Here is a 27,920-nt window from a genome sequence, read left to right as displayed (position 1 = left end):
TTACTCAGCCGGTTGTAGGGGCTGGTGACTTGGGGCCTCGGACGACACTGCCAGTCCCTGCCGGTCCCCAGCTGGGAGTTCCCTTGGCCTAAATCCTCTGGCCAGCTGGGCCGGATCCAGACTTGGATTAGCGCAGGGGATTGGACAGAGGGTAGGCGGGGCGGGCAGCGGTGCTGCGGCTCTTCCACCTCCAGACCCTGCGTTACAGCTTCTCCCAGGACCCCTCCATGGCCCTGGAAGGGGGGCAGACTGGCACAGGGGCCATCAGAGACAGCGGGTGACAATCAGGCCAATGCCAGAGGCGCCTGGGAGCAGCCCTGTGGGGGAGCTAGAGGCCAGCAAAGAGGGAAAGAAGAAGCCGTGGAGAGAAGGGGGCCCCGTGGAGCCCCGGGGCTGCCCGCCACTACCTGACCCACTGCCTAGGTAGGGTGGGGGGCACTGGTCCTCCCTGGCCTCTGTGAGCCCACCCCGGCCATCATCGGGGCATGTCCGTCCCCTGGCCGCTTACCCCCAGCCGGACCAAGGGAACCGTGGCCTGCCTGGCGGAGGCCCTCCTCTGGGTCGGCGGGAGCGTGGCTGTGTCCCCGCAGTGGCAGCTTGGTCCACTAGGTAAGGGGGCTGGCCTGTCCGCTTGGTCATCTGGGGCGGGGACTGGTTTACTCCTCCCTGCCAGAGCCCTGCCCAGCCCCAGGGTCACTGGAATCAGGACAGTGGGGCTGCTCCTTGGGGTGTGAAAAGCCTGGGAGCTCCCACCACCCCCCATGCAAACCTATAACCTCCCAACCCCTCGGTTTCCCCCTGAGGGTCTTGGGACTCTGAGAGCATCCCTCGGTCTGCCTCTCTGACCCCCCCACCTCAGGGTCTGGAGGCTGAACCCCAGGCGGGCAGTGGGGAAGGAAGGGGTGGGGGAGTCAGGGGCAAGGAGGGGCCAGGGGCATGGTGCTGGTGGATGTGCTGGCCGAACACTCTCTGAGGGGGTTCCTGGTACTTTGGGGTCAGTGGCACCTTCAGCCCCAGTGGGGCAAAGCCAGCATGTTGGGGTCAGACGTGTCGGCCTGGGAGGCTGGCAGAGTGGGTGCTCTTGACTGTGGTGAGACTCGGGGGAGGATGGGATGGTAGTGTCTGTCCCGGAGGGGCTGGCCTGGCCCAGTTGTTCTAGGCCCCTGGACTGTCCCTGTCCTCACCCCCAGCCTCCTCCCTCCACCTGCTACTATGTCCCCACGGCCATGCCATCCCCTCACCTCCTGGTGTCTCAGCGGAGCCCACCACCCTGTGCTCCCCTCCCTGCTGTGTGCCCCCGCCCACCCCCCGCAGCCCACCATGCCTGCAGCGCAAGAACAGAGGTTGGCTTCCTCTGAGAAGCTCCCACTGCTTTGCCCCTTGGGGCTGGCACTGCTACAGGCCTCCACACCACCTAAGGGCCCCTCATCAGGGGATCCTGTGGGTTAATGACTTGGTGCTTCCCCAGAGGGCATCTCCTGGTCCTGGGCCTTCCGTAAGCAGCTGTGAAGGGCCCAAGGGGGGCCCGGGACTGTCCTGTCCCTGGGACTTCAGGAGCCCGCTACCTCTCCAGCCCTGGGGGTCACTGTCCTGGCCAGTATCCCCTCCCCTGGGACATGGGAGATGTGCAGGCTGCAGACAGGAGGCTGAGTGGATGGAGGAGGGAGGGGTGGGGGGGCAGTTAGGCCCTGTGAGGAAGGTGAGGGCTCAGCACCTTCTGGGACTTGTGCCCTTGGGTGCACCCTGGGCCTCATGGATCCTGGTTGGGCAGAGCTGGTCTAAACTCTGTGTGAACTCTGGTCACTGAGAAGGTCCCAGATTGGATCTGTGGCCTGGGCCAGCACCTGGGGTCACAGGCAGCCCTGGAGGGGTCTGAGTTTGGTGCCCTGATGGGTGGGGGGTAGTCTCCGCACCCTGTGAGAACTTGGGGGTGCACCTGAGGCTGCAGTGAGCAGGAGGCTGCCACAGCACTCACTGGTGCTCCGTCTCTCTGTCTGTGTTGGTCTGTCTGTGTGGCGGCTTGGCGGGCCTCCAGTGGAGCGATGTATGAGCGCCATGCAGGCGGGGACGCAGATGGTGAAGCTCCGGGGCAGCTCCAAGGGCCTGGTCCGCTTCTACTTCCTGGACGAGCATCGCTCCTGCATCCGCTGGCGGCCCTCACGCAAGAATGAGAAGGCCAAGAGTGAGTAGGGTGGTCCGGGGTGGGACGGGGGGGGGCGGGCAGGAGACCCTCCTCATGTAAGAATGAGAAGGCCAAGAGTGAGTGGGGCAGTCCTGGGGCAGGAGTGGGAGCAGGAGACCCTCCCAGAGCAGCCAACGGGCAGTGGGAGGGGCAGCAAGACCCTGAGCCCTGAAAGTCCCCAGGCCTGAAACACGGGCTCAGCTGGCCTTGGAGAGCTGCGGTGGCCTCTGGATGCAGTTGGGGAGGGAGGGCCCCGGCCTTGCTGTCCACCCAGCAGATCCTCTGGGACCCTGTGGAGACTGGGTGGCACCCATGCCCAGCCCTGCGCCGGATGCTGGGAGGGGCTAAGGGGCAAAAGGACCTTTAGTCTGGCCCCCTGGGCACCCTGAGGACAGGACCCGGTGCCCACTGCTGGCCCAGGCAGCCTGTGCCCTTGGGTGCACCCTGGGCCTGTGAGCAGCTGGCAGGGGCATGGAGGCTGCAGGGCTGTCTGGATGGGTCAGGGGGGTAATGAGCTGTGAGGATTTGCGCAGGGACCATGCTGGGGGTCCTGGGAGTCAGGGAGGGACACGTGAGCCCTTTCAGGTGACAGAGGGGACTTTGCTGCCCCTCCTCTGGCTCTGGCAGCTGGAGAGATGCAGACGTGCCAGGGCAGGGCCTGAGCCCAGTGGTTGCTACGGGAGCTGCTGCCACCACGGGGCCCAGGAGAGACACACCGTGGAGCCCCCTGGGAGGGCATCTTGGAGGAAGGGGCTGGGACTGCTCTGTGGGCCCTGGGGAGGTAGAGTCACCGTGAGCCATGCAGGTAGGAGCCCCTACGCTCCATTGGGAGGTGCTGTTCCTGCGCTGGGCTTGCTGTGGGAACTTAGCCCACGTGATTCTGGTCTTTGCGTGTGAGGTGGTGACACCACCTAATGGTGGGATAACTTCACATCGTGCTGAGTGATGAGGACACCGGATGGCAAATAGAGGGGAGAGGTGGACGGGGTCATGCTGGCCCCTCTGGGGTGGGGGTGGTAGGTCGAGGCCAGCAGGCTTAGGATGGGGGACACCAGCTGACTCTGGCCTTGGAGAGGTCCCTGGGAGAGAGGAACGGGGTGAGAGGCAGCTGTTTCCTGACTGTCAGCATCCCCTAATCTGGGGGCCCCAAACCCCTGCCTCCTCGCCAAGGACATGTGAGCCACAGGGAGCTGGATGGAGAAGCAGGCAGGACAGGCCCCCTTCAGGCAGGGGGTGCAGGGGAAGCGGGAGCCCCTGAGGAGGGGGCAGTAGGGGCAGCGGACAGAGGAGTGAGGCCACCCTTCACAGTGTGAGTGGGGGAGGCCCACCATTACTGCACCAGACACAGTAATGCCCACAGTGGTGCCGGGCCTGCCTCCGGGAGCAGGCACCGGGCGCTGGGGGTAGAGGCAGCAGGGGCTAGGCGGAGGGTACGATGCTAGGGGTCCCTGGTTGTGCCGACTTCAGGGCACCTGCTCCCAGAGGGGCTGCTGGCTACCTGTGCCCTGGTATCTGTGAAAGGACCCTGCCCAATGCACAGGAACAGACCCTAAGGATGACCTCTGAGCTCATCTCTTCCTGAGGATTCAGTCTCTGAACACAGGCTCCACGGAGCTCCAGGCGCTGTAATGAAATTCTTCCTGCAGCCTGATCTGGCGCACGCAAAGCGGGACCCCACCACCCCCGGCCCCCACCTGCTGGCGCCAGAGTTTATCACAGAGGTCGCTGCAGGCTCTCGGCCGTGCTGGCCAGCAATTGCCTTCTCAGGATGAGAGGCAACTGGCCGGAGCTTGACAGATGGAATTGGCTTGTCTGGTTCTCCTCACTCTGGATGCAGAGGACAGACCCAGGGTGGCTGACCGGGGGAAGGCAACCCTTCTCTTGGGGAGAATGGACCTCTTTCATGGCCAGAGGGAAGGCAGGCAAGGCAGATCCCAGAGTCAGAGAGGAGGGGGAAGAGGTGAGCTCACCAGCTCCAGCATATCTGTGGTTTTTCCTTCTCCCCAAGGGTGGGAAAGATTTCCCTGATGCTGGGAAAGATTGAGGGCAGGAGGAGAAGGGAGCAGCAGAGGATGAGATGGTTGGGTGACATCACTGACTCAATGGACATGAGTTTGAGCAAACTCCAGGAGATAGTGAAGGACAAGGAAGCCTGGGGTGCTGCAGTCCATGGGGTTGCAAAGAGTTAGACACAACCGAGCAACAGAACAGCAACACCAAGGGCCCCTTGAAATGTCCCCTCCCCTAGCTTCAGACAAGAGGGAAACCCTGGGGAGGGCCATGACCATGCTGCACCCCCCCACCTCTGCAGTCTCCATCGACTCCATCCAGGAGGTAAGCGAGGGGCGGCAGTCGGAGATCTTCCAGCGCTACCCTGACAGCAGCTTCGACCCTAACTGCTGCTTCAGCATCTACCATGGCAGCCACCGGGAGTCGCTGGACCTGGTCTCACCCAGTGGCGACGAGGCACGCACCTGGGTCACGGGCCTGCGCTACCTCATGGCCGGCATCAGCGATGAGGACAGCCTGGCCCGCCGCCAGCGCACCCGGGACCAATATCCTTGCGTGCGGCGGGCGGGAGGGCCCCAGGACGCACCCTTGCTGTCCACCTCAGTGGGCTCCCCGCCCCAGCTGGCTCATGTGTTTGGGGGAAGGGGCGCTGGGGTGGGGTACTTCATGCCTTCCTGCCCGGGAATGGGAGGGGAGGGGAGGTATGGCTGGCCCTGCTGGACCCACGTTGGTCCCTAACTTGGCCCCAAAGTGGCTGAAGCAGACATTTGATGAAGCCGACAAGAATGGGGATGGCAGCCTGAGCATCGGCGAGGTTCTGCAGCTACTGCACAAGCTGAACGTGAACCTGCCCCGGCAGAGGGTAAAACAGATGTTCAAGGTAAGCCCAGACCCAGGTGTGTGTCAGGAGCAGCCCCACCCTGTCTGAGCTGCAGAGGGTCCTGGTGGGTGCCGTCTGAGCTGAAGCAAATAGCGAGGTAGCAGCTGGTCTGGACCTTTGTGGGGCGGTCAGTCAGTTACCCCAAGTTGCTGCCTCTGGCTGTGCTGGTTCCCTGAAGCAGCTCCCGGGGCCTCCCCTGGCTGATGGACTGGGCATGTGGCGGGTGCCTGGCCGGCAAAGGAAACCACTCACAGGGCCTGTACCCTCATCCCACCCCGCCCCACGACTCCCCAGCCCCAATGGCGGGCAGAAGCCCTGCCTTGCAGCAGCAGTGCTGGTCACCCACCGCCTCCCCTGTGGTCCGCTGCCACTGCTGTTAGCAGTTTTGAAAATGCGTCCTCAGCTAAGCGGCTGCCTTTATTGTCTGTAATGAGTTTCTCTCTTTCTGGAACCCCTGCTGGGATGGAGGAGGAAGCCAGGCCTTGTCAGCGGGTCCTGGTTCTGGGCGGGGTTGGCCCAGCAAAGCCTTCTCTCACTCAGGATTTGCTGTCTCACTGCTGGCTGCCGGGGAAAGGGTTCTGTGAGCTTGAATGAGGTGCCATGCCCCAACACACATGCAACACATGCATACACACATGCACACAGACACACAAACACAGAGAGACACACATGTGCACACACAGATACACACGAACATACATGCATGCACACACACAGCCAGCTGCTCCTCCAGGCACAAGCCCTGGTGGCTCCCTCCTGGGCTCCTGTGATGGACAGGAGGTCATGTTCAGCTGGAGTGAGGGGAGCTGGCCAGCTCAGAGTGTGTGGGTCTGTGTAAATAGCAGGGGTGGGACAGGGGCTTGGTGAGTTGGATGATCTCAGATGCTGGTTGAGGACTGGGGGTCTCACATGGTCCATCCTGAAGGCCCAATGGGGACAGAGCCTGCCTGGGCAGTTAGGAACCGGCAGGTGGCTAAGGTTTGCAGGGCCATACCCCCACCCCATTTTCTGCCTTCTCTGCCTCAGGACAGCTTGGGTGTCTGCAGTCCCTTCCAGAACATGAGGCTGTGCCAGGGGCCAGGCAACTGGGCTCAGATTGGCCTCAGAGGCAGGATGAGAGATGAGTGCCCCTAATGGAGTGGACACAGGCTCCTGGGACCTTAAGGTCAAGCCCTAGTTTGAAAATGTCCCTGCTGGGAGCTCCAGGAAGCCCACACCCCCGGCTCCTCTGGGCACAAGAGGGGCCCATGCAGAGCCCCCTGAGCAGCCCCAGGCCAGGTGGTGTCTGGGCACTGTCCAGACCACTTTGAGAAGGACCTGGAGAAGTGGACTGGCAAGAGAGAAGGATCGGTAAGGATCTGGAGAGAGTCCAATGGGGGCTGTCATCAGGAGTGCCGACCTTAGACCCTGGGCAGCTCTGCCCCCAGTGGTTGTTGTCCCCGGTGTCCCCTGAGCACCTGGGCCTCCTGGCCCATCTGTGTGGGGCCCTACATGGGCACTCGGGGGCTCAGAGAAAGAGGGCTGACCTCCAGCCAGGCAGAGCCACACTGATAATTAACATCAATTTTATTGTCAAGAAATCTCAGTGTTGTTTCTACTGCCTGGAACTTCCCTAATCAAAGGATAGATCTATGTGGTGGGTAAAGAGAGGCTTGAGCATGATTTCATTAAGTCTAAAATAATAGTGGAATGTGGGCGAGGCCGGTGTGGCCCCTGGGCCTCCTGCATGATGAGCACCCTGGGCAGCTCCAGGCCTGGCTCAGCAGCGCGGCTCCAGCCAGCGTGTGCTTTCAGCCATGGCGGTTTCCCTTTGTGGAGAAGAGAGTGGCCGTAGGACCACATTGGGAGGCATTCTTTGGGCCCAGGGGTCGGGGCAGTCCCTTTGGGCCCAGAGGGCCTCATCATCCCAAAGGGTTTTCAGTCATGCCGTGAGTGTGCTGCCCAGCTCAGAGCCCACAGAGAGGCCAGGTGACCCTGTGGGTGAACGCTCAGCAGATGGGCATCTCTGCCAGCTCCAGCCTTGGCCCCAGGAAGTGCTCCCAGCCCAGCTCTGTCCCCAAGAGGCCCTTTGACCAGGGTGTGTCCTGCCAGCTCTGAGACGCAGGGCCGCCCTCAAACCAGGCAGACACGGGGTCCTCACTGGCATCTGCTGGCCTCAGTACAGGTGACTCTGGGCTTGGTCCTGTTCCAACCTTGGCATAGGCACGCCACCTGGGTGCCTGGTTCTGGAGGGAGACAGGCTTACTGGGCGCCCACCTTGGTGCCAGGCCACAGGATCGGGAGAGGCAGGGCCAGACTTCCCGAGAGCCCCGCTCTCTCTGGGCCTGGGGACTTGAGGGTGTCTGTAGCCCCCTGGCTTGTGGGTGATTCTCCTGATTCAGAGGGGCCTCCTTTCAGCCATCCCAGATAATGTGGCCACAGGAGGAAAGACATGCAGACTGCGCGCAGGGCTGGCGAGCACTGCTGTCCATGGTGCTGAACCTGGTGTCGGTTTTTGCCAAGCAGTCACCTCCCCCCACATCCCCACCCCCACCCTGGCCGATGGGCCAAGGACCTGACCTCAGCACTCAGTGCCTGACTGCTCCATAGCATCTCTGGCATCCTCTGGGCAGCCTAGACTTTGTTACTGAGTACCCTTGTCCTCTGAGTCTGCCCCTGGCCTTGACTCTTGGTGTCCCCAGAATCTGACATCTCAGTGTATGCTTCCTGAGCTAGTGGATTCATGAAGGAGCCTGTGGTCTCATTAGCAGCCCAGTGGGCTTGCCTGGAGCGGGGGTTCCTGTGGGTATCATGTGAGCTGTTCTCTGAGAAAAGTGAGGACAGTGGCTGAGATCAGGGGCCTGTCATTGCTGCTATAGAGGCTGAAGTCAGGGATTCCTGCATGCCCAGCAGTTCTGTGCTTTTCTAATTGATGGGCGACCAACTATGATTACAGATCACAGCCCAGTATGGGCACTGGGTGGGTGTTGTTGGCTGCAGGTGGGGGGACATTGCTGGGTTCAGGTGCAGGTTGACTTTGGAAGGCTAGAGTAGGAGCCAGTGGGGTGAGATCTGTGTTAATGGATCACGTGGTGGCTTCTTGGTGGGAGAGGCAGAGTGAGGATGCTGCTGTAGGGCTTGGGGAGCGTGATGAGCCCTTCAGGAGCCTGTGACACAGGCAGTGGTGTTGGGAGGGGGAAAGGTGATTCTTGACTCAGGGTTGCCTGAGGAGTGGGGGCTTGAAGGCCTCTTCTCAGTCAAGGCCCAGGATGGGACATGAGGGGACGCAGAGACGCTGCATTACAGGAGGCGGACACGGATGACCACCAGGGGACACTTGGCTTTGAGGAGTTCTGTGCCTTCTACAAGATGATGTCCACACGCCGGGACCTCTACCTGCTCATGCTCACCTACAGCAACCACAAGGACCACCTGGACGCTGCTGACCTGCTGCGCTTCCTAGAGGTGGAGCAGAAGGTGAGGGCCCCCCAGCAGGAGTGAGGTTCCTGGTCGAGGTGGCCTCCCCTCAGCTTCCCCGGGCATCTGAGCCTGTCCACAGTGTGGGAGAAGGGTGGGCACCAGCCTGGTGTTTGAGGCCCATGTACTGGACCTGCCCAGGCTCTCATCAGCCACCCCGCTGCCAAGCAGGTAGGGAAGGAGGGCAGCTCATCTCTGACCGTGCCCCAGCCCAGAGCTTGACCACAGCCCAGACTTTAGCATGGAGCATCTCCTGGCCTAGGATCCATGACCCAGACTTCCCACCTGGGCTCACACCCCCAGGGTTCTGCGCCCATTGCCAACTCATTCAAACATTTGTCCAGCAGGCGTGTGGGTGCCTGTGGGGGCCAGCTGAGTATGCCTGCCCACTGTCCTAGACCCTGGGAAGCTCCATCACTCTGAGAGGCATTGCCTAACTAAAGCTCAGGGACCAGAAACTCAGGGGTCTGGGTGGAGGCCAGGTGCTGCCCGCTCTGGTGGAAGGAGGCTGGAAGTTCATGGCGGGGGGGGGGAGGGGAAGGTCAGCATCCTCTGAGGAGACAGCACTCACCAAGGGGGTGGAGGATGGGGTGCTCAGACACAGACTGCATAGACACTGACCCCAGGCTGGTGGAAGAAAGCCATGGGGACCAGGGTCCGAGCCTGTAACTTTCCGGGACCCTTGCAGAGCTACTTTTGGGGTAACCTTCAGGCCCCAGCTGCCTTGCCCTTCTGGGGTCAGACTTCCTGACCCCAGGACTGCTCAGGGCTCTCATCTCACCTGCCTCATGTTCAGTGTTGGCTCATGGTGATAGTCTGGGGGTTGACCGCTTCTGGGAAGGGCTGGGGGCTGGGTGTTGGGAACCAGGAGCAGCTGTGGACTCATCCTGGGTCTGGGTGATGGTCACCTTGGACTTCTTGCCAGTGTCCTGACCCGGGGAGCTGCCCCCCGCACTGTGCTCCTGGGTCCCCTCCCCCACCACTACCATCATGCAGTTTGCTGAGGCCTCCCTCCTGTCCTGCTGATGGGGACACTGGGGTTTGCCCAGGCAGGAGAGGTGGGTACCAGGCTGGCTGTGGGCAGTGTTGGCATGAGGCTGAGGGACAACTGTCCCAACAGCTGGCATACCTGGGGGTGGAGAAAGGGAATGGGGCCCAGTGTGGGAAGGGCAGCCCTGACCCCTTGCTCCCTGACCTTTGCCCTAAGCTTTCCACAACTCTCCCTACAGTCTGAGGCCCAAATCAGCTGGGTGGTTTGACCTCCTGGGTCTGCAGCTGCTCCAAGCTCTGACCCCATCTGTCCACTCCACTATCCATACCTGCCCTAGATTCCTGGGGCTGTCCAGGAAGCCCTGCTGGTGGGTCTGTCTCCAAGAGCTGGGGGTTCCTGGGGGCTGCACTGTGGGGCCCTAAGAATCGCTCAGCCTCTGACATGGGGCCACCTGGGCTTGGCTGTTGTGTGCAACTTTCTTGAGAGGGACTTGGGCAGATGGCAGGAGGGGTCAGGTGAGCCCCCTCCGCTCCTCCAAGATGGGACATGATCCTGGCCCTCCTGTGCCTTCTTATACCAGGCCTCACTCCTGCTCGCGCACCCTGGGGGTCCTGAGACCCCCAGAATGGTGTCAACTGGGGATGGCTCAGCTGATGAGGCCAAAGACCCTCCCCCTGTCAGGGATCCTCATCCAGCGCCAGCTCTTCCAAAGCCAGGGGACCCTTTATCTTCTGCTGGCCATCGAGTCCCAAGTCTTGTGACACTAGGGGTGGCCAGTGAGCCTCCTGGTGGGGTTAGCCCACTATAAGGAGCAGAGTCTTAGCCACACCATGTCGACCCCTGGGCGATGCAGCGGTCAGAGGTGGGGTGGGAGGGTTGGCTGTGGTGGAGGAGGACGAGGGGCTGCCTGAGGCCAGCTTGGTCTCAAGCCCCTGCTCTGGCCTAGATGACGGGCGTGACCCTTGAGAGCTGCCGCGACATCATTGAGCAGTTTGAACCCTGCCCAGAGAACAAGAGTAAAGGGGCAATGGGCATTGATGGTGAGTGGGTGCCACCCTGGCTGTGCTGCCAGGCCAGTGGGGTGCCAAGGGGGCCACATGCCTTGAGGGTGGGTGGTCTCGAGATGAGCCCAGTGCGGGACTGGCATGCGGGGTCTAAACCCCTTGTTGCCCCCCCCCCCACGCTCCTCCCCACAGGCTTCACCAACTACACGCGGAGCCCCGCTGGCGACATCTTCAACCCGGAGCACCACTGCGTGCACCAGGACATGACACGGCCGCTGAGCCACTACTTCATCACCTCGTCTCACAACACCTACCTCGTGGGCGACCAGCTCATGTCCCAGTCGAGGGCAGATATGTATGCCTGGGTCCTGCAGGCCGGCTGCCGCTGTGTGGAGGGTGAGTGCTGGGCTCCGGGACCCTGCACCCCCGCTCAGCCCTGGGGGCCGGGCCTTGGCTGTGGGCTGGCCTCTCCGAGGAGCCCTGTTTCTGGCAGGTGCTGGCACAGGTCTCTCTTGCTGTTAACTGCGGAGCAAGAAGACTGCTTCCAGTTGGAGCTCATGGGCTGTGGGTCCCTGGGCCTTAGTGGTCCAGTTCCTGGAACCCACTGAGGTCTGCCTGCCTGCAGTGGACTGCTGGGACGGGCCTGATGGGGAGCCCATCGTGCACCACGGCTACACGCTGACCTCCAAGATCCTCTTCAGAGACGTCATTGAGACCATCAACAAGTACGCCTTCATCAAGAATGAGTGAGTGATTGGGACTGGGGGGCTGGCCCTGGGTGGGGGTAGGTGGGGGAGGGAATCAAGGGGTTCTTCCTGCCCCTCCCCCACGTCCTTTCTGGGGAACAGGGGTTGTAGTGGCTGCGGGGCTGGTTTCGGGCTTTCCTGTTGAGGATGAGGGGCAGGGAAGGGGTGGAGGAAGGGAGAGGTGGTGCATGCAAGAGCAGCATGGGCTGGGAGGGGCGTGTGTGTCAGCAACCCCGCCCCCACACACTTGGTGGCAACACCAGGTGTCAGACGCCTGCAACAGTGGCTCTGGCACTGACTGTCCCTAAGAAGCTGCTCGGCGTCCAGACTCACTTTGCTGTCACTCAGCTGTGGCTATAGACACTATTGGACAAAATCCAGTTTAGTTTCTGAAAATAGAAGACCGCCTCCCCACACTGTTGGTTACCCCAAATCAGCGAGGCTTGCAGGCGAGGGAAGAGCTAATTGAATGAAGAGGAGAAGGAGGCTGACTTAAGAACTAGAAACAGAGGGGTTTCTCTGGGAGGACCTGGCCCAGGCTCTGTCTCGGAAGTTGGGTGGGCATGGGGGCCCTCTGCAGAACAGCCTGGCCTCTGGAACTGCAGGTGCAGGGGCATCCTGGGCAGTGGGGCCAGGACACACAGGTCTCCTGAATCTGCCAAAGAGCCAGGGGCCTGCTGGGGTCTCAGGACGGGGACTGCACCTCCCATGCCAGCATCATGTTTACAGGCACTTGGTTCTCGCCTGAGAACTGAGGAGAGAAGCACCTTTGTCCCAGGCCCTGCCTCCCTGCATCACAGGATTCACCCGCCTCTTGCTCTAGTTTGTGACTTCTAGGTTGGGGTCACTTACATTTTCTAAAAGGATTATGTTGCCTTTTGGCAAAAATCCAAATAACTGTGCACATGACTGAAAAGAATAAATCAAACAACTGAAGATCCTATTACAAAAGTGCCCACACTGCTCTCCTTACCTGCACCATGCAGGTCATAGCTGTGCCAGACTGCATCTCCCTCCTTATTGGGCCAACACTGGGCCCCAGGGCCACACACCGGACAGCGTCTCCAGGACCTCGGTGAATGGGAATCTTTCTCACAGTCTGTCCATTGCTCCACGTTCCACCTCAGTTCTTTTGACCCCATTTCATGATTTGCTTGAATGTTTCCTTTTGTTTTTCCTGGAGTTTCTAATTGCCTTTGATTTTTTTCTTGTGGGGAGAAGTACATGCCTTCTTTACCTACCCTCAAGGTCTCCTGGTTCCTATCCTCCACACTCAGTTGCTTTAAAAATTTTTTTTTATTTATTTCTTTTTGGCTGCACTGGGTGGATTCTCTTATTACAGTGCATAGGTTCCAGGACACTCAGACTTCAGTAGTTGTGGCCTGTGGGCTTAGTTGCCCCAAGGCTTGTGGAATCTTCCCAGACCAGAGATTGAACCCATATCCTCTGCATTGGCAGGTGGAGTTTTAACCGCTGGGCCACAGGGAAAAGTCCTCACCCTCCCAGAGTGGCTGGCAGCCACATCTCTCCTGGGCTCCTGTGAAGACCCCCCTTCCTCATACAGTGCTGCAGGTGACCTGTGGTCCTACATGGTAGGACCTGGCCTTCCCCCAGCCTCATCCTGCTCCTTCCATCTTGGGGCCACAGGTACCCAGTGATTCTGTCCATCGAGAACCACTGCAGTGTCATCCAGCAGAAGAAGATGGCCCAGTATCTGACTGACATTCTTGGGGACAAGCTGGACCTGTCATCAGTGAGCAGCGAGGATGCCACCATGCTGCCCTCTCCCCAGCTGCTCAAGGGCAAGATCCTGGTGAAGGTGAGACCCTGCCTGCCCTTCCTGGCGCCAGCATCCTACTGAGCCTCTGACCTCCCACCTCTGACCCAGGGTCAGGGCAGGGTAGGGCCCCGCTCCAGACTGGCTGGGGTTCCACACTATCTGTGATAGATTTGAGGGGTCAGGACAAGACCTGCCCCTGCCCTGGCCTCCATCTCCTCAGGGAGGTCCATCAACCTTGGGCCCTCGGCATGCACATCAGGGCATGTCCCTCCTGTGATGCTGCTGCAGGGCTGGCCCTGCCCCTGGCCCGAGAGCCACAAACAAGCTTGGGAAAGGTACCCACCCTTAGCTGCTGCTCCTGTGGGTACTGGCTTCCTAGCACTTCTCACAGGGCCCCTCTCATGGCCCCCCTGCTCCCCCAGGGCAAGAAGCTCCCAGCCAACATCAGCGAGGATGCTGAGGAGGGCGAGGTGTCTGATGAGGACAGCGCAGATGAGATCGATGAGGACTGCAAGCTCCTCAATGGGGATGTGAGTGAGGAGGGGGGACTTTCTTCCCAGATGGGGGAGCCACAGCCCTGAAGGGCCAGCTCATGGCCTGGCTGTGGGATGGAGGCAGCAGGGACAGAGGGGCATGGGGCAGCTTGAGGGTAAGTTGCACAGCTGCCAGGCTGCTGGGCATGCAGTCGGCCTGGGACACAGGAGGCCCCCCTGCCCAGCCACCCCCCCACGGGATACAAACCCCGAGTTCCCAGTGACTGTCACCTTTTTTCCCAGCATCATGAGACTGGGCAGTGCTGAGAGGCTGAGGAGTCAGCACCAGCCTCGAGCAGCAGAGGAGTGGGCCATGGGGAGGTGGCCATGGGGAGGTGGGGGGGCCTCTAATTAGCATCCTCCCTTTTCTGGGCGCTGCTGAGGTGTTATTTCTCCCTGAGGGGCCATCGGATGAGAAAGCAATTGTGTGGAGCTCTCGGCCCTGCTGGCTAATTGTTTTAGAAAGCCCTGAGGCAGTGGATTCTTCCCGCTCTGGGTGGGCCTGCACATTTCCCTGCCTGGCCCGAGGCGATGGTAAACCCTACATCTGCACTGGCCCCTTTGCACCCACTGTACCCTGGATGTGGGGGTGCCCAGATACCCTGCCACACTGGGGCTGCTCTCCACCCCCATTCATCTCCTCCAGACACAAGGCGGCTAGTGGTCAGTTTTCGATCTTGAGCCTCTGACCCCGAGCGCATAGTGGCAGCTGGGCGCCTGTGATTCTTCTGCAGGTCCCACAGCAGTGTGGTGCAGCTGAAGGAGGCGGGTGTTGGAATCAGATGGGCCTGAGCCTGCTGGCATCATCTGGGACCCCAGGACAAATTCCACGCCTGCTGTGCACCCCGGGGGGAGCAGGGTGGGGGTGAGGACCAGCACCGTGATGCAGGAGTGAGCCTGTGGTCAGTGCCAAGTGTGAGAGGAGCGGTGGGGTGGCACTGACCCTGCCGAGACCCCGGACACTGTCCACACTGCTGCCCGCAGGCTGGGGATGAAGGCCAATGAGCTGGCTGTCCGCCTCTCGCAGGCCTCCACCAACCGGAAACGTGTGGAAAACATTGCCAAGAGGAAACTGGATTCCCTAATGAAGGAGTCCAAGATTCGGGACTGCGAGGACCCCAGCGACTTCACCGTGTCCACGCTGCCCCCACCTGGCAAACTTGGGCACAAGGCAGAGGCCAAAAAGGTGAGAGCCCAGAGGCCGTGAGGGGGCTTGCCTGCAGCTGGGAGAGGGGCTGGCACGTGAGGTCTCTGCACACCTGCACACACACCTGCACACACACCTGCGCACTCACCTGCACACACACACCTACATACACCTGCACACACACCTGCACACTCACACCTACATACACCTGCACACACACCTACATACACCTGCACACTCACCTGCACACACACACCTACATAAACCTGCACACACACCTGCACACATACACCTGCACACTCACCTGCACACACACACCTACATACTCCTGCACACTCACCTGCACACACACCTGCACACTCACCTGCACACACACACCTACATACACCTGCACACTCACCTGCACACACACCTGCACACTCACCTGCACACACACACCTACATACACCTGCACACACACCTGCACACACACACCTACATACACTTGCACACTCACCTGCACACACACACCTACATACACCTGCACACTCACCTGCACACACACACCTACATACACCTGCACACACCCCTGCACACACACACCTACATACACCTGCACACACACCCGCACGCATACACCTGCACACTTACCTACACACACCTACATATACCTGCACACTCACTTGCACACACACACCTACATACACCTGCACACTCATACCTGCACACACACACACCTACATCTGCACACACACACACCCATGTGCACATACACTGCCCCTAGTGCATATATCCACCCCGGGTCCTCCAGGAGCTCACACCTGGCTCTTCGGAGTCTCTTCTTGAGACACCTGCAGCCGTCAGTGTCACAAGGCAGATGACCACGGTGGGGCCTCCCCATGTGTATGGCTGACAGTTTGTTCCCAGAGGTCTGTGGGCAACTCCTCTAGCCTCCACCCTCCCCACCTGTGGGCAGGAGCAGATGGTAGCTCCCGAGGCACCTGCAGCTCCTCCCAGAAGAGGACTTGGGCATGGCCTCAGGGGTCTGGTGGTGACTGGGAGCGGCTCAGAGCGTTGAGTCCTGGCAGCTGTCCAGCTGCCTCCTGCCCAGAGGCCCCCAGTCTCACAGGGAAGCGCAGCTGAGCTCTGGGAAGTACCTTCGCAGGAAGAACAGTGTGGGGGCTGTCAGGGCAGACATAAAGCCTGGGGGCCAGGCTGGGCTGGCCAGGACCAGCGGCTGTGGTGCCATCTGGCGGGACTGGCCGACATTGGAGGAGGGTCATATTAGCAGAGTGGTCTGGGGGGAAACCTGTGGGGGCTGTGATGGGCAAGGTGGCTGGCCCTAGGGCTAGGAGGGTGCCAGTTGGTCTTGCAGACCCCATTTTTTGAGACAAGATACATCCGGCTCTGTGTGCTGGTGGGAGGGGCTGACATGGCCCTGCTGCCCACACACCCCCACCGCCGAGGACAGAGAGGGTTGCTGTCTCCCTGCCAAGCTGGGGTGCCGGGGGAGGGGTTGGGTGACAGCGGATTCCGGCCCTGGCCACAGCACTTCTTCAGGATGCCGGGCCAGCACGCACCTCTCTGCTCTGTGCCCAGATTCAGGGGGACTGCTATGCTGGGTGACCATGGGGTTTCAGGTGAGGGTTAAAGAGCCAAGAAGTGTGTCAGCCTTGCTGGCTGCAAATACCGTGAACACAGATTCCCACACCTCTGCCAGCTCATGGGTTTCCTGAGCACCTCCGTTACCCAGGGTCTGTAGCTTGGGCTTTGCCAGCGCCCCTCCATGTAGCCTGCCAGCCGGTGGGAGACAGGACTCCCCGGGGGGTGGAGGAGGGGACCGGGGTCAGAAGAGCAGCAGAATTGGTGTGGGGGGGGACTCCCGGGAGCCTCCTGACACTGCAGGCAGTGTCTCCAGCCAGGTGCCCCTTCTCTAGCACGTGAGCAGAGAAGGCATCTGGGGGGATGGCCCTGTGGCTGTCCCCACCCCTCTTTGCTGGGCCTGAGGCCTCCTATTCCTCGCTGCAGCTCCAGGCTCCCTGCTTGGTGACCAGAACGCAGACCTGAAGGGCTCTGCTCATCCGCTAGTTGAGGCCAGCGGACTGAGGGAGGAGTATGTGCAGGGGCGCCCCCAGGGGTGTGTGTACAAGCTCACACACAGAGTGTGTACATCTGGCTGAAGCCCCTCCCTGACAGGGAACGTCAGCTTCAAAACCAGCTCCTGCTATGGTGTGGTAGGCACACCCTGAACAAACCTGGGAGGGTTGTGGGGGCATCTGTGGAAGGGGCTGGTGGGGGCGGTTGGTGGTGGCTGCAGCGAGTGGCCTCAGGGACCGGGCACTCCAGGGGTGTAACTGAGCTTCAGCATGGGCTTCCCTAGATGTCTCAGCAGGTAAAGAATCTGCCGGCAATGCAGGAGACTTGGGTTCGATCCCTGGGTTGGAAAGATCCCCTGGAGAAGGGAATGGCTACCCACTCCGATATTCTGGCCTGGAGAATTCCATGGACTGTATAGTCCATGTTGTCACAAAGAGTCAGACACCACAGAGTGACTTTCACTTTCATGGATGACAACTTTGGGCTTCAATGACAGATGACAGAGGTGGACAGGCCGCAGTGCTGCCAGGACTGGGCCCCCGCCTGGTGAAGGGGGCAAGGGCTGGGAAGGGAGCTGCCCACATGTGTGTTCTGTAAATGGTGGTGAGGAGGCTCGGTCCTGTGGCTTCAGGAGTCTCGCTGAGTGCAAGCAGTGGATGGCTATAGCCCTGGGGACTGTCTAAGGAGGTAACACCTCTGCCGCTGTGAGAAGCAGGTCAGGGCTCCTGAGTTTCGGATCCTCGAACGAGGATTACATAAGCAGGCACTCCACGGAATATTCCAGACGCACTGATGGTATTCATTATGCAATCACCATCCATGGGGAAGAATCAGAACTGGGCACTTGGTGAGTTTAGAGCGGGACATTGTGGGGAGCTGATTCGGCCAGGGCCTTGCTCTTGGCAACTGCCTCTTTATACCCCATGTGGGTGGCGACTGTGCCTCCTGAGGGCCTGGGACAGCGGCCAGCCCAAGGCCCAGCTAACCCCTTCCTCCAGGCCCCTCTCAGCTCCTCCTCTTCCAGGAAGGAGCCACTGGGAGAAGTGCCCATGCCCCTGGCCTGGTCGAAGGCTGGGCTCACTTGGGCCCCTGTTTGTCTCTGCCTCCAGTTCGAGGAGGACGTGGAGATTGGGGAGGAGGCCGGAACCAGCCGTCGGAACAGCCGGCTCCTCGTGGGCAGCTTCTCCAAGCGCAAGGTCTGCCGGGCTCCCAGGCAGGGAGCCTGCCCCTATATCCCCCAGCCAGAGGTGGGGTGGGGGCTTCTCCAGCCCTGAGGGTCGCTGGGATTCCTGGCTGCCTTCTCGGGCTACAGGTGCCAAGTGTGGAGTCTTGGTCAGGGCTGGATGAAGCAGGTGTCTCGATGGCCCTCCCTCGGTCGACAGTGGCCAATGCCCAGAGCTCAGGTCCTCCAGGGCCCAGGTTGAGCAGGGCACTGCAGAGGAGGGGCAGGCCCAGCTGCAGCGTGGGTACCAGGACCCCAGGTCAGCAGGTCCTTCTTTCCCCAAGCCTGAGACTCCACCCATCTTGACTCTGCCCTCCTTCTGCACAGAAAAAGAGCAGCAAGCTGAAGAAGGCGGCCAGTGTGGAGGAGGGGGATGAGGACCTGGACTCGCAAGGCAGCCAGAGCTGGGGGTCAGTACCCACCTCCATCCTCTGCCCTTGGAGGGATGGCTGCGTGGAAAGTGCTGAGGCTGTTGTTTCGGCAACAGCAGGCGTCAGCTGCCCAGGTTCAGAGGGGGCATGGAGGCCCGAGGCAGGGACCCCGGGGTGCAGGGCCGGCAGGTCCTTAGGATTGGTCAGGGTCGGTGCTCTCCCGTAGGTTCAGCACCTGCCCCCTCCCCCAGCGTCCCCTCTCAGTGTATCCATGTGTGACCCGAGCCCTGGAATACTCGGGCACAGTGGGTGCCTGATGGACGCTCCCCAGAGCTTCAAGGGGAGGAGTGCGACCCAGGTCCTAACCCCAACAACCCCCTCCCGCAGGACCGCCCGGCAGAAGAAGACTATGAAGCTGTCTCGGGCCCTCTCGGACCTGGTCAAGTACACCAAGTCTGTGGGCACCCACGACGTGGAGACGGAGGGTGAGGGGCCGCTACAAGTGGGGCCCTGGGAGGAGCGGGGGCCATTGGGATGGGAGCCTGGGGACAGGGCAAGGCCCTCAGGGGCCCTCGGGGGCTGGGCCATTGGGGCGGGGCCGCGGGGGTTGAGCCATTGGGGCAGGGCCCGGGGGCGTGGCCACGGATGTGGGCGGTGCCATAGAGGGGCGGGGTCATTGGGAACAGGGACCGGGAAGGGGTAGGGCCACTGGGGCGGAGTCCAGAGTGGGTTGCTCCCAGACCCGGTGCCCTGACGGTGCCCGTTCGGCCCGCAGTGGCGTCCAGTTGGCAGGTGTCCTCCTTCAGCGAGACCAAGGCTCAGCAGATCCTGCAGCAGAAGCCGGCGCAGTACTTGCGCTTCAACCAGCACCAACTCTCGCGCATCTACCCCTCCTCCTATCGCGTGGACTCCAGCAACTACAACCCGCAGCCCTTCTGGAACGCCGGCTGCCAGATGGGTGGGTGCCTGGGCCCTGGGGCAGCAAAGGCGGCTGGGGCGGCGAGGGGGATGTGGCAGGATTCCGCAGTCGCTCTGCTTAGCTCTCTCGCCCTTGACTCTGGAGAATCTTGGAGGTATCCAGTCACCCTCACCAGGATGGCACTGGTGGGGGCCCTGAGGGCGGGGGCCTTAGGACTCCAGGGTAAGGTGGTGAAAGACCCAGTCTGCCCAAGCTCTGCCCCTGCGCCGGGGCAGCTGTTTCGGCTCTAAGAAAATCCTGCCAGGTTGCACGGCCCTGGTTGTGCCCAGTGTGACCCAGGCAGACTTGGGCTAACCGGCAGTGCAGAGATGGGACGCGTGCACCCGGTGCTGACCCGGCCATCTCGCATCCTTTCTGGCAGTCGCCCTGAACTACCAGTCGGAGGGGCGGATGCTGCAGCTAAACCGGGCCAAGTTCAGCGCCAACGGCAGCTGCGGCTACGTGCTCAAGCCTCAGTGCATGTGTCAGGGTGAGAACATGGCCCCGGAACCCCCACCATGCCAGGATCTGGAGCCCCTCCCCAGCCCACCCCTACATGAAGGTCCCTGGGTGAGGCGCCCTTTAGCGAGGTCTGGGCACTTGCTCCTCCTTCTCAGACACCTCAGCTTCTCCCGTATGTGCTGAAAGCAACCTGTGGGTCTTTTCCTGCTGTCACCCTGGGCCCCATCCCTGGGCACCCAGTCCCCCATCCAGAGGCAGTGTGGCCTTGCACCCACGCTGAGCCCCTGTGGTTCACCCGTGGAGGAAACGAGCTGGGCCCACATCACGGGGTGGTCACAGAGGTGACCGGCCCCTTGACACCCCTGCACTGGAGCATTGCCTCCCCTCCCTGTCCTGCACCTGGGACTCCCGTCCGGTCAATGGGGGAGAGGTGGGAGTGGGTACCCTGGGGCTGCCCCAGTGAGCCAGTCAGGGGCTCACCCTGCCTGCTCATCCTCTTGCCTCGGCCCCCCATAGGCATCTTCAACCCTAACTCCGAGGACCCCCTGCCTGGGCAGCTCAAGAAGCAGCTGGTGCTGCGGATCATCAGTGGTCAGCAGCTGCCCAAGCCGCGGGACTCGATGCTGGGGGACCGAGGGGAGGTAGGCAGGAGGACCTGGGTAGGCGGGAGGGCCTGGCTGTTGGCCTGGCCCGCGGTGCTACCCTGCCCTGTGTACCAGATCATCGACCCCTTCGTGGAGGTGGAGGTCATCGGGCTCCCGGTAGACTGCAACAAGGAGCAGACCCGAGTGGTGGATGACAACGGTGAGCATGTGGGCGGGGTGGGGGTGCAGGAGGGGCGTGGGGACCCAGAGGCCAACCTGTGCCCCCAGGCCCCATCACAGCTCCTGTGCTGGTGATGCTGGTCTGACCAGGTAGGGAAGGGCAAGGGCTGCAGCCTGTAACTCACATAACTGCCCAGGCTTCCCTCTTGGTGGGGAGCCCAGTGACAGCCACCTGGCCTTCCAGTGTTGCTTCTCTGTGCCAGCGGCCAGCCTAGGAGAAGCTGCTGGGAGAGCGTGTGGGCCCAGATGGCCTCCGGGTTGGAGCTGTGATGGGGATAGGCCTGCCTGAGAGGTGGGGATGGGACAAAGGTGACAGACACCTCTGCCTGGTGGCCTCCAGGATTCAACCCCATGTGGGAGGAGACCCTGGTGTTCACGGTGCACATGCCTGAGATAGCGCTCGTACGCTTCCTCGTCTGGGACCACGACCCCATTGGGCGTGACTTCATCGGCCAAAGGACGCTGGCCTTCAGCAGCATGATGCCAGGTGCGCAGGGCTCCTGTGAGGGTGGGGGAGGGCAGAGCCTGGGGCCAGTGCCCCTACAGTGTGTCCCCTAAGGGCCAGCAGAGGGCTCTAGGATGGGGTGAGTTGGCTCCTGCCTCTCCTGGGCCTGGGGACACTGCGGGTGCTGAGGAGGAGGGTTCAAGGCCATAGCACTGTGTGGCTGGATGGGGGAGGGGAGCTCTAACCACAGAGCCCCTCAGCTCCCAGAGGAGGAAAAGATCCTTGCAGCTGAGGCGGTCCTGGGAGGCTTCCTGGAGGAAGCAGAGTCCCCAGGACCCGGCTCGTGGGTTGTAATCAGGGCCTCGGGACCTTTAAGTAGAGTGTGGTGCTGGGGTGAGCATGCCCCCTGCTGTTTCAGGCTATCGGCACGTGTACCTAGAGGGGATGGAAGAGGCCTCTATCTTTGTCCACGTGGCCGTCAGTGACATCAGTGGTAAGGTGAGTGCCACCTACAAGGTCACTTGTCATAAGGGGCACACCAGCCCCACCCCACCCCTTCCATCCCTGTCCTTGGTGGATATCTTGATGGGCCTGTGTCTCCATCCAGGAAGGGGTTGGTGGGGCCCCCGATGAACCTCCGCCAGCCCTGCCTCCATGTCTGCCAGGATGTGGGAGCCATGGTCCTTCTCAGGCACCCTTGGTTCCTCCCGTCTCCCCTGAGACCCCCTCTACTGCTTGGAGCCCCCGGTTTTCTGTCCATTGTTGAAGGCATCTGCCTGGCTTTGCCTCCTATCTCCCCCTCATCCCAGCACATTTACCCCAGGAGAGGGTCTGCTCCCACTTCCCCAGTGTGCAGAGCCCAGGGGTCCCCGGTTCTGTGTCTGGGGCCCAGCAGGGCTGTAGGAGGTGGTCTGTCAGGCACACACGGGGGCCCGCGCGTCTCCTGGCACTAACCGTCTCTCTCCTGCCTCGCTCCTCGGCCCCGGGTGCTGCCAGCGGGGACCCCGCAGGCCTCCCAGCTCCATCGTGCATCCGTGGTCGCCCTGTCTGTCCTGTGTCTCCGTCTCCTCGCTGCACGCCTGCTGTCGGTGTCTCACGGCCTCACTCTGTCTCTTTGGTCTTGCAGTGGGCTTCTGTGTGTCCAAAGTCTACTTTTAGAAGCACAGCTCTGTTAGGAGCTCGAAGGTACCCCAGCGCGGGGGCGGCGTGGCCTGCCCGCCCCCACCTGCATGCTCAGGCCACCCCGTTAGCATCTGTGATTCCTGGTAGCATTTTGCAGACTGTCAGCTCACGTGACGTGGGTCGGGATGTGGTTCTGGGTCCCCGGGGCCATCCTCAGGCACAGAGCAGCATTTACGAGGCAGGTCCAGGACTTCAGCCAGGCCTCCCTTGTGTCTGCCCCGAGGTCCGGCCCGTCTCTTCTTGCCCCTCCCTGTGTCTGGTCCTCTAGCTGCCGGCCCTCCTGGCGCCTGTGCTCTTCCCTTCCCCTCCTTCTGTGTGCCCCCCCCCCGCCCACAGCCTGCGTGCCCCTCTGATCTCTCTGTGCCTCCATGCCCCGTGCTAGGGGCGGGGAGGAGGGGAGAGGCCCCAGGGAGCAGGAGCTCTGAGCTTGAATTCTGGACCTTCCTCTAAATGACTTTCTCGCTGACTCTGACCAAATTGCTCTGGATTTGGGATCTTGAATCAGGCAGCTGATTCAAGTGCTGGCCACTAACGCCTCCACCCTGACGTGCTCCGTGTCGTGGGCACCGTGACTGTTTGCAGGGTCTCTGCATGCGAGGACCCAGTCGGCCTGTCCGGTGTTGACCGAGGCACTTGTCAGCCGGTCCTGGGGACCCTGGCTGCCCTCTGCAGGCAGGGAGGCTATGGGGAGAGGCCTTGCAGGGACTTCCTGGGCCCGGCTGCCCGGGAAGGCCCTGGACCAGCATTGGTTCAGTGGGCACCAAGCGAGCGTGGGCTCTGCTCCTGAGGCCCCATGACCAGAGAGCAGGGCAAGGCTGGAAGCATGGCCTGGCAGGAGCCCGGAAAGGCCTCCTGGAAGAAGCAGCACCTCCAGGCAGTGGGCCGGGCAGGGGCCTGGGCGAGAGCACGGGGCTGCACCTGGCTGTGCTTGCTGCCTCGGCCACAGTGCCTGGGGTGGGTGAATGGGACCGGGGCTGCTCCATTGGGTTCTCACCCTGCCGCGCTCTCTGCACCAGCCCTGTGCCAGCCTGCCCTCAGAGCTGGGGGCCGAGGGCTGGAGGGGTGCAACGTGCTAGTGGGCACGGGGCTGGGGCCCAGGTCTCTGCTTAGGAGACCCTCCAGCCCTTCCTGGGACACTTGCCCTGAGACCTGCAGCCCCTCCGCCAGCGCCCACTCACTCCACCTGGTGCAGGCTGGGTTGAGGCTGCAGATGCAGCCGCTGCTGACCCTGGTAGATACGTCCCGGAGACCCTCCTCCTTAGGCTCAGCCCCGAGTGGTGCCTCAAAGCGAGCTGGTCTCTCAGGCTGCACCCTCTGGAGCTCAGCTGGATGGGGCTGGGCGGTCTCCAGCCCCCAGTGTCTGGCTGTCCCCTATGTATTTCCTTTTCTTGCAGGTCAAGCAGCCTCTGGGCCTAAAAGGCCTGTTCCTCCGAGGCCCAAAGCCCGGCTCCCTGGACAGTCATGCTGCTGGGCGGCCCCTGCCCCGGCCCTCCGTTAGCCAGCGGCTCCTGCGGCGCACGGCCAGCGCCCCAACCAAGAGTCAGAAGCCAGGCCGCAAGGCCTTCCCAGAGCTGGTCCTGGGCCTGCAGGACATGGGCTCTGAGGGGGAGGCTGGCGATGTGGCACCCTCCAGCCCTGGCCCCACCCCGGAGGCCCCATCCCGGGAGGAGCCGGGCAGCTGCAGCCCCCGAGGTAAGGCGCCGGCGGAGAGGAGTACAGAGCAGGGGCGGCCCCCGCGGGTGCCCGCAGGCCCCGGGCCTGCCGGTATGGCTGCCACCTGCATGAAGTGTGTGGTGGGCTCCTGTGCTGGCGAGGATGCCGAGGGCCTGCGCAGGGGGCGGCTGCCCAGCCCGGGGCCTGAGGGCGGGCACTCGGCCATCAGCCAGCAGCCTTGTGCCTGGGAGGACTCACAGGGGGCCCCCCACGCTGTCCCTGGGAGAAGCAGAGGGGCCCCCAAGGGCCCCAGGGCCCAGCAGCCTGGGCTGGGCGGCAGCGGCTCCGTGTCCTCGGACTCCAGCAGCCCGGGCAGCCCTGAGGGGGCCACCTGCTGGCCCGAGGGTGCCCGCAGGCAGGCAGGGGCCCTGCAGAGGGAGATGAACGCCCTGTTCATTCAAAAGCTGGAGGAGATTAGAAGTAAATCCCCCGTGTTCTCCACCGGTAAGACCAGACGCTCCTTGGCAGCGTCCCCGTGCTGGCCCCGCCCCGCCCCGCATGGCCTGGCCGGCATCCCGCTGCGCTTCCGTGTCCAGAACCGTGGCCTTCGTGTGCTGTCTGTGCTCCATCAGCTGGTCCCATGGGCCCTGCTGCCCCCAGCTCCCTGTGTGCCCCGCGGGCCTGACACCTCTGAGGCTGGGAAGTGACCCCAGGGTGGGGACTGGGGAGTCTGAGCTGGGCCCTGCTTGCCGAGGCCTGGAGGCACAAGCGTGGCCTCTGAAGACCAGCTCCAGAGCTCAGCCCAGCCTCCGTCCTTGGCCTGACTGCCAGGATGTGAGGGCAGTTTCCAGGCCCTCTTCCCACCTCTCCCCAGCCCTGGCCTGCACCGCAGTCCTCTGGGAAGACTGGCCTGGGCTCCTGGAAGGGGCTCGGAGCCTTGATACCAGGGCTTCAGCTTGCAAAGTGTGAGGGGAGCAGATTGCAGGTGGCCCTCAGCCCTGGGGACGGGGACACGCGTGTGAGCAGCTCTGCTCTGGACCCTCCCCTTGCCCCTGCCCTTGGGGTGGTAGTGACAGACCTATTTGTGGCCCCTGCTCACTGGGAGCGGACCCTGGTCACAGGGAGCAGACCCAACCTGGGGAGGGTGCGCTAGAAGCTGAGCCTCCCTCCTGCACGTGCCCAGCCTCCCCTCCTGTGTCCATGGCCAGCCCCACACCCGCTGACCACCCTGTTCTCCTTTCTGTCCCCATGCTGCCTCCCTAGTTAGGAACTGAGAGCAGCCGAGTGCCAGGTAACAGGGCCCGGCCCCCGTGTGCCCTGCTGCCCTGGCCTTGGGAGGCCCCTGCCTATGGGCATAGAACCCAGTTCCTTCCCCAGCAGCAGTAGAACCAGAGGGTGGGCTGGAGGGAGCGGGGCGTGGGGGCAGCTGTATGCACGTGGAGGGGCCTGAATGCGGGCGTCCTGTGGGCACGAAGCCCCAGGCCACCCCCGACACAAGCCCCTCTCTCTCCCCCCCACAGAGCCCCGCCCCTTCTCCATGCAGAGGTCGGTCTCCTCGCTGTGCAGCCTGGAAACCATTGCCGAGGAGCCAGCCCTGGGTCCCGGCCCCCTACTGCCAGGGGCAACTCCCCCCAGCCATGCCCCTGGAGGGCCCCAGTGCCCTGCAGGGCCCAGCGCCCACTCGGCGAGCCCCCCAAGGGCGGCTCTGGGAGCTCCCAGGCCCCTCCAGCTCCGGACAGGGAGCCAAGCGAGCGCTGAGCCAGCCCTGGGAAGCAGGCAGTGGGCGTGCAGCACTGGGGGCCCTGCTGGGGCCTGCAACGGGGCCCCCAGCGGCCATATAGACGGCAAGGGCCACCCCCGGGCTCTGGGCCACATGCCCAGAAGGGTCAAGAGCGAGGGGCAGGTGCCCTCAGAGTCTCTGGGTGAACGGTGGCCCCTGGCTGGGCCCTGCCCCACCGTGTCGTTGGATGCCACTGGAGGGGACCGGCTATGGCTGCGGCTGGAGCCAGGCAGCCACCGCGGCAGCGTGTCCTCATCCTCCAGCTTGTCGTCCAGTGACACGGTCATCGAGCTCACTCTGCCGGGCCTGGGCCTGGGCCTGGGCCTGGGCTGCGACAGCCTCCCAGGGACCCTGGCGGGACGTCTGCCCTTGCGGCCCTGCTCGGCCCCAGTTGCCCGCCTGGACCCACCCGCTGTGACCAAGAGCAAATCCAACCCCAACCTGCGGGCTGCTGGCCAGCTGCCTGTGGGGCCCGACGGGCTGCAGCCCCCGCCCCTGGCCCCAGGGCCGCCCTGGCGCCGCTTCCCCCTGGCAGGCCTCCCAGACTGCACTGTGGCTGCCAAGTCTAAGAGCCTCGGGGACCTGACTGCGGACGACTTCACTCCCCGCGTGGAGAGCCTGGGCCGCAGCCTGGGCCTGGCTGGAGAAAGACCAGCCGGGCGGAGGGCGCGGCCGGATGCCCTGACGGAGCAGCTGCGCTGGCTCACAGGGTTCCAGCAGGCCGGGGACATCACGTCGCCTACCAGCCTGGGCCCCGCCGGGGAGGGTGTGGGGGGCGCCCCAGGCTTCCTGCGGCGCTCCTCCTCCCGCAGCCAGAGCCGCGTGCGCGCCATCGCCAGCCGGGCCCGCCAGGCTCAGGAGCGGCAGCAGAGGCTGCGGGGTCCGCGGGGGCCCCCGGAGGAGGAGCGAGGCACCCCTGAGGGCGCCTGCTCTGTGGGCCAAGAGGGTTGTGGGGATGTGCTGGCCCCTGCCAAGGGCACCACCCACCAGCCCTTAGGTGCTGCCGCCACCAGCCTTCTGCTCCGATTCTGACCAGCCCAGGTGCCCCCTGCCCCCCTCACTGCAGTCCAGGCCTTGGCAGGCCAGTGTTTGCTCAGGATGGGAGGCTGTCCGCCTGTCCCTGGTGTGGCTGTGCCCCTTAGCCCCCACCCCTCCTCCCGGCGAGGAAGGGACCCCCGTCCCAGGGCCGGGTAAAGCTTCCATGACCTTTTAAGATTTATGTACACATAGAGGGATATTTAAATTTTTTAGAGACAAAAGCTTCTACAATATGAAAATGGTGCCGTGTCCCTTCCCACTTTTCCCAGTCTCAGCCGTGTGGCGTATGCGGGCACGCGTCTGCCCTGTCCTGCTGTGCCAGGCCTGGTGTGCTTGTCAGGCACCCAGGGTGACCAGGGCATGGCCGTCTCCACAGACTGCTGGCTGGCTCTGCACAAACCCTGCTCTGTATGGGACGTTGTATGTGCTTGTAAACTCCCGAATACAACTCCAATAAACACGTCCGTGCTTGTCCATGTGGGCTCCTGGCCCACTCCCTCTCTGGCTGCATACCCAGTGTTCCTGTCCGCTTACCTCTGTCCATGGATGGTTTGGCTGGACTTTGCCCGGGGCCAGGGCCACAACCCCAACTACCCTGTAGCCTGCCCCCCGACCTGAGCCCTGCTTGTCTTGTTGGGGGCAAATGTTGACCCTGCCGGGGACCCCAGATTGAGGTCCCCAGAGAAGTTCTGTGCACACCCTTCCAGGACTGCCCCTCCCTGGAGAAGCTGGGGAGCTGGCGGGGTCATAAGGAAGTCTGTTCACTCTTCCTGCTGAGAATCTGGCTGGCACAGGAGCCAGCTGAGGTGTCAGGGGCCACTCCAAGCCCCTATGCAAGGGACAGTTCTCCTGGAGTACTGGGGTGGCCCTGTCCAGGCTCAGCTTGGGGAGGCCGCAGGCCTGCACCAGGACCAGCTCTGTGGTCTGGGCTGAGGCCCCGGAGGCCATGGGTGCTGGAACAGTGTCTGAAAGGCTGGGTGCTGGTGGGTGTGGATGGCCTGGGGTGGGTGTTCTCTTGCCATGTCCCTTGTAGGCCCCCGGGACCTGTGCTGGTCACTTGCCCACATTCAGCAAAGACCTGGGGGTGGGCAGCTGTACTGGCTCCACTTTCCTCCCAGGCACCACCAGGCCCCTGGGAACTGGCAAGGCTGCCTCCATCCTCTGGTTGGTCAGAGGGGCT

General features: G+C 62.6%; 1 protein-coding gene across 1 annotated transcript; it reads left to right on the top strand.

Annotated features, from left to right (window-relative positions):
* Positions 1-485: 485 nt before the first annotated feature.
* Positions 486-26,734, top strand: PLCH2 (phospholipase C eta 2). The gene is made up of 23 exons (XM_065937147.1): positions 486-609; positions 2,036-2,182; positions 4,494-4,747; positions 4,944-5,072; positions 8,358-8,528; positions 10,466-10,559; positions 10,716-10,919; positions 11,149-11,269; positions 12,917-13,088; positions 13,472-13,579; positions 14,610-14,768; positions 15,898-15,909; positions 17,915-18,001; positions 18,355-18,437; positions 18,786-18,883; positions 19,174-19,356; positions 19,739-19,846; positions 20,335-20,459; positions 20,538-20,622; positions 20,983-21,129; positions 21,506-21,585; positions 23,664-23,961; positions 25,443-26,734. The coding sequence occupies exons 1-23, from the start codon at positions 486-488 to the stop codon at positions 26,732-26,734; spliced, it is 4,281 nt and encodes a 1,426-aa protein (XP_065793219.1).
* The last annotated feature ends 1,186 nt before the right edge of the window (positions 26,735-27,920 follow it).

This window comes from Muntiacus reevesi, chromosome 5 (assembly GCF_963930625.1).
Source record: "Muntiacus reevesi chromosome 5, mMunRee1.1, whole genome shotgun sequence".
In the NCBI taxonomy this organism is placed as follows: Eukaryota; Metazoa; Chordata; class Mammalia; order Artiodactyla; family Cervidae; genus Muntiacus; species Muntiacus reevesi.
The sequence above is the reverse complement of the archived record's forward strand: the minus strand, read 5'-3'. Positions and strand labels throughout refer to the sequence as shown.